The sequence below is a fragment of the Phaethon lepturus genome, unplaced genomic scaffold (genome assembly GCF_000687285.1).
Source record: "Phaethon lepturus isolate BGI_N335 unplaced genomic scaffold, ASM68728v1 scaffold51440, whole genome shotgun sequence".
In the NCBI taxonomy this organism is placed as follows: Eukaryota; Metazoa; Chordata; class Aves; order Phaethontiformes; family Phaethontidae; genus Phaethon; species Phaethon lepturus.
In genome coordinates, this window is record NW_010515091.1 from 57,723 (window position 1) to 63,491 (window position 5,769).

At 50.0% G+C, this 5,769-nt stretch overlaps 1 protein-coding gene across 1 annotated transcript; it reads right to left on the reverse strand.

Annotated features, from left to right (window-relative positions):
• Nucleotides 1–415: 415 nt before the first annotated feature.
• LOC104626892 (keratin, type I cytoskeletal 42-like) lies at nt 416–2,737 on the reverse strand. The gene is made up of 6 exons (XM_010294924.1): nt 2,492–2,737; nt 2,032–2,114; nt 1,598–1,754; nt 1,338–1,499; nt 875–1,000; nt 416–737 (listed from the first exon to the last, which is right to left on the reverse strand). Exons 1-6 carry the CDS (start codon nt 2,663–2,665, stop codon nt 477–479), a joined length of 963 nt encoding a protein of 320 aa, XP_010293226.1. The 5' UTR covers nt 2,666–2,737; the 3' UTR covers nt 416–476.
• Nucleotides 2,738–5,769: the final 3,032 nt, after the last annotated feature.

The following is a 5,769-nucleotide window of genomic DNA, read 5'->3' on the forward strand; positions in this document are numbered from 1 at the left end:
AAGCAGGGAAGAGCCAACTGCTTTGCATACAAATTAAATTTCCGAAAACTTTAATTAAAATTGTTGTGTGAAACTGAAAATGTTTAGATAATTTATTGTTTCAGTTAATTTAACTGCCAGTCCCTAATCCTGTCTAGCTGTGGCAAAGCCAATAAAACTCGGTTAAATGACAGCGTTCACAAAAGACCTTGCCCAGCGCATAGCCAAAACCGCCCTGTAACGAGCTGGATGCTGCACCTTGCCCAGCTGGCTGGGGCAGCTCGGGGGGCCTCCCCCAGCTGCCTTCCCCGGCCCAGGAGCGGGAACGCTCTCTGGCTTGCGCTCCGGACGCTCGTCAGAGCCAAATCCTCAAATGCCTCGTGGGTTGCTAATAGGCTCTGTCTGGTAACAGGTCAGTACTGGTTCCTCACCACACTGTTGCTTTTACCATTTGTATCATGAATTTTCATACCCCTGTAAGTCAAAGCGTAGAGATTTTACTGTGCCCGGGTTTGTCTGTAGTCTACGTACATGATGTCGTGCTGCCCGCCCTCCAGCAGGCAGTGGTAGGTCTGAATCTCCTGCTCCAAGCGGCATTTGACGTCCAGGAGGCTCTTGTATTCCTGGTTCTGGCACTCCATTTCTGCTCGTATTTCAGCCAGCCGCTGCTCCACGCAGGAGATCTGGCTCTGTAGCTCAGCCAGGTATTTGTTGTAGCGACATTCGGTTTCCGCTAAAGAGGATTCTAGGTTTTCTTTCTGAGAACGGAAAGAGCACAAAGGTACCTGGGTATGCTGCCAGCTCAGCCCACCCGGTTCCAGGTACAGCTCCGGCCGCGCAGCTTTCCCAAGAGAGCGGGGGACTCTCAGGTGTGGATCGGAGTGGCATTGCCTACCATGGTGAGCTGGGCTTGTACATTGATTTCTAAGGCCTGCAGCTGACGTCTCAGCTCAGTGACCTGTTTGTTGCTTGACTCGATCTCCTGGCTGCTTGTGATGACCTCCAGATTCACCTCCTCCACCTGCAGAGTTAGAAAAGAGCAGCCCTTTCCTCACCTCGCCACAGCATCTCGCTGTGGCACGGACTTCACCGCACTGCTTGTGCACACCCTGCAGTGCACCTGAGTATTCCCGAATCTAAAGACCCTCGTTTATTCCGTTGTGACCCTGTAACACCATGCGGTGGCCCCTCAGCCATGAACAGAAGAGCACTGAAAGTGGGCAGTACGATTAGATGCTGAGCACATCCATGACAGAATTGCTGATACTAAGACATTTCCCGTACGTGTTCTTAATCTCCCATTTTTCCCTTTTCCCCCGACAGGCAGAGTAGCGTACAGCTCTGCATGTACGCAGTACCTTGCAGGCATACCACTGCTCAGTCTCTTTGCGGTTGCGCTCCATCAGTGTTTCATACTGGCACCTCAGATCCTCCAGGATCTTCCTCAGGTCTGGGCCAGGACAGGCGTTGACCTCCACGCTCACATCTCCAGTCGCCTGTTTCCTCAGACAGTTCATTTCCTGCAGAGAACACACGCACCACATCAGTAATATTCACACTCGGGGGGACTTTCCTTCTTCTTTCTTCTTTTCTTTCTAAGAGGAAGGGGAAATCTAACCTCCGAGTGGTTCGTCTTCAGACAACACATCTCTTCAGTCAAAGCCTCACACTGCAGCTGCAGGTCGGTCTTGCAGCTGGCCAGCTGATCCAGGACAGGGCGTAAGTTGCAAATGTCTGCATCCACATTTTGCCGGAGACCACATTCGGTCTCATACCTTAAGCCACAAGCAACAAAGAAAGGTCAGCATGTCAGCAAACCCTGGCAAGCCCTTGAGTGGAGTTTGTGGGGAAAAAATCTAGGACCAAGTTCTTCTTTCAGGTCAGGCATGCAACGCTACGAACACTGCCGATGGTACCCACGCCTTTCACAGAGGTCTGCGTTTTAATGCGGCAGCATGACAAGCAGAGCGTTAGGGTTTCCCCGTCACCATCACTCGCCGACCCTTCCACAGGCAGTGCGAACCCCTCGGTCCAGCACGGGACCGTACTCACTTCACTCTGAAGTCATCAGCCGTCATCCTGTTGTTATCAATGTTCAGAAGGATTTTGTTAGTCTCCATGGCTGCACAGAGGATCTGGAAAAGAAAATTCAGGAGAGAGATGTGGGCTTGTGGTGTTCTCTGGCTACAGAAGGCCCTGGAGGAAACACCTACCTGGGGTAATGCAACCCGCTTATTTTACAACAATTCCATATATTGGGATATTAATCAGTTAGTTGGCATTACTCTGGGGAAACCCGCGTGCCAGCTTGGGGGAGCAGGCTGTGCTGAAACTCCAGGTCTCTGTAAGCGCAGAAACCTCCTCCCTGAAACCATCCGTTTCATCTAAACCATTGCTTCATGGGCACAGCCAGAGACATAGATATTGCCTCTGCCATTGGACATTGGTCTATCCACATGTGAAAGCAAAGCCCAAAGAAATACCAGGATTTTCTTGAAAAACAATGATTTACCTGGTTTTGAAGGTCTTCGATTTCCTTATGAAAGCAGCTGTAGTCCCGTGGTTCGCAGCTGGGCCCTACCTTGGCGTACCACTCCCTGATCTTGCACTCAAGGTCAGCATTGTCCCCCTCCAGGAGTCGCACCTTGTCCAGGTAGGAGGCCAAGCGGTCGTTGAGGTTCTGCATCGTCGCCTTTTCGTTGTTAGCAAATAAGATCCCATCACTGCAACCAGCACTAGCCCTGGTGAAACCACCACCGATGCCTCGAGTGCAGATGCCTCCACCGCTGAATCCAAGGATGGAACAAGCCCTCTGGGTAGCTCCAAAGCTCCCACCGGTGGCACTGCCGGCGCTCAGCTGCTTCCCAAGTAATCCCTCGCTTAAACTGCCACCAGAAAAATTGCCAGCTGCACCACCTAAGTCATAGGCAGCGTGTCTTCCCGAGGAGATGGAGGAGACCTTTCTTCCATTGTCAGCCGCAGAGCTGCCCGCGCTGCTCCTGCCTTGGGAACAGGTAGTAACGACCTGCCTGACGGCACAGCTCATGGTGAGCGCGCAAGGATCCAGCTCGGAGCCCAAGGCAAGCTGCACAGGTCGCTGCGGGATCCGGCTGTGAGCCCTCTGTCCCCGCAGTCCTCTATTTATACCGTTCCTTGTGGATGTTGCCACCGGAGAAGGGCTGTTTATTCTTCCTCCTTGTGACCTGGCTAGTGCTATTTTTTTTTTCAGCCGGAAATATTTCCCCAAAGGCGTTTGTCTCCAGAAATCCCACAACAGAAAGATGCTTTGGTTAACAGAAGCGTGTTTCAAAACTACATCAAAAATGTTACTTCCTGAATCATCAGGTCTGACTTGTGATGACAACTAAACAACAGTGACACAAAAAACGACGATACCCGAGAGTGCCCGGGGAGTGAAACATCATAGCAATTACCCATCCCTGGTGTGGGCGAGTCTACCCGGGAAGTGAAAGCTGTGGGAAAGCCGTCCTCTCTGACAGAGCCTGTCCGACCCCCTCGTGCCCAGAAGCGAGGCGGCCCCCTCCGTCAGCCGCCGTGCGGTCCCTGGGGCCAGAGCCAGGAGACCTGAGGGTGCCCCGCAGGAGGGTCCGTCCCCTTCTGCCTGGCCGCCAGCCGCGTGAGAACCTGCTGGGGTCGGGGTCACCAGCCCTCGAAATGCTCTTCTCCTGGAGAGCACGGGGAAGTACCGCACCGCAGTGCACCCGTCAGCATGCGTTACCTCTGCTTCTCCTGCGCGCAGCAAAACATCCCCTTTCAGAGTGGTGTCTGTTTTGCTGCTTCTGAGGGCAGACAAAATATTCAAATACTTATCCAAAATAACAGAGGAAAGGATATTTCCCGAGTAGCAAATGCTGCAGTTAACTATGAATATTCGCTGCCAAGAGAGAACAGCCACACAAGATGTTTCGTAAGATTTCTAAAACAGTAACATGGAGAATCACAGAAGCAGCCGGATCCCATATAGGTCTGACCCAGTTGCGACCCGCACCGTGGAAATTCTCCAAATATAATCTAGGGGAAATGTGTTAAATTTTGAAAAGACACTAGAAAAGATAATTTAAAAAAAGATATTAGATCTGTATTTTAGTTTTGGAATGCTGAATTGAGGAAGAAGGGAAATAATTAAAATGTTTTGTCATCTGAATCTTTCATTTTATTAATAATATTAATGCAGCCATGCTAATATTGGCTGACTTTCACCCGTGTGGTGTTCAGCATCGGTTTTGGCACCCAGGTCACCTGGACACATCACATAAAGGATGCGTCAGGTGCAGCCTGCTTCAGAAATATTGCTTATGCCATTTGGGTAAGTTCATTAGCCTTGATTTTATCTTGACAGTGCAAATCCAGAACACCTTAAATGTGGCGTGGATTCTGTCTATGTCCATCCTTTGTTACATCCATAATTAGCAAGTGAAGCCTGTGCCAGGGTGCCATGGCATGCCTCATCGCTGGCGAGATCCTGAGCGGAGGCTGTGGCATGGTCAGGATCGGGCACCTCTGCTGTGGAGCCAGCAGCAGCCCTGCAGCTGCTCTCGCTGCTGGAACAGGAGTGAATCAGGAGCGGAACTCGCCAGAATCTGTCTTTTTTCCATAGAAGAACTGTGAAAATAACGCAAAGCTAACATTTAATTTAACTTCATTTAATTCAGAAACGTATGGCACTTCATTTTTCAAGAAGAAAAGTTAAAACATTAATGAGTGGAAGTTTTTATTCAGTTGTCGAAAACTAAGCAGAGACGTCCACGTTTCTTCCTTCCTTTTTGAACTTCAGACCTTCCCATAGGTCTCTGTAGCCACCGGTGATCAGAATTTCTACACCTTTTGTAAAGGAGAACAATGGTTTCACTCTTGATTTTACTGCATTTGTGTGTTCTTCATGGTAGCTTTTTTTCCTTTCCAAAATTCAAAGTTTTTATGAAAACCAGCTCTTGCTTTTACACCAGAGCATACCTCCAGATCCGCCAGCAGTTACAGTCCTCATTTTATTAAAAGAGATTTCCATTTGTTGTACGAGGAGATCTGTTAATGATGGTATCTACATGCATAATGGAAGGCTCTTTCCAGAATTAACTTTTACTGACTTCCAGACTGGAGTCTACAGAAGGAAATTTGCTCACCACAGCCCTGTAGCCAGCCACGGGCAACGCCTCTGCTGAGCCGTCCTCGGCCGACCCGGGAGCCCCTCGCAGGCAGCCCTGTGCCCCCGGGGCTGAGAGGAGGAGAGAAACGACGGCGTGCCAGCGTTTCCCGGCAGGCATTTCAGAAACAGCAGTGCAGGCCTGACGAGGAAAAATTATTATTTCAAGTAACAAATGAGCAGAAAAGCCTCCCCTAGGCAAAGGTGCTGTTCCCATCTGATGAGCTTTGTAAAAAATAGAAAGAAAGGAATTCTACTTCAGCTTTACGTTTGCGTCGTGTGCTGTGCTTTGTGGGGGAGAGCAGGACGGTGGTAGAGGTGGCCACTGTGGCGTTATCCCCAAGGGTTTGTCTGCTGCCCAAAATGATCAGGTTCAAAAAAGCGTTGAAAATGAGGAAGAAAGATTGGGTTTCCCCGGAGGGAAGTCCTTTGGTAGTCTCGGGAAATTTTAAGGCTTAAGACTGTTTCTTAAGCTACTGCATATGAAGCACAGAAAGTACAACGTGCCCTCGAGAAGGAGATCCAGCATTTCTCGTTGGTACAAACACGCCCTGAGTCACTAGCTGTTTTCATGTCCAAGAGAACTTCCCTGGAGACTCGGTGACTCAGGCGCGACACCGAGCCCCGAG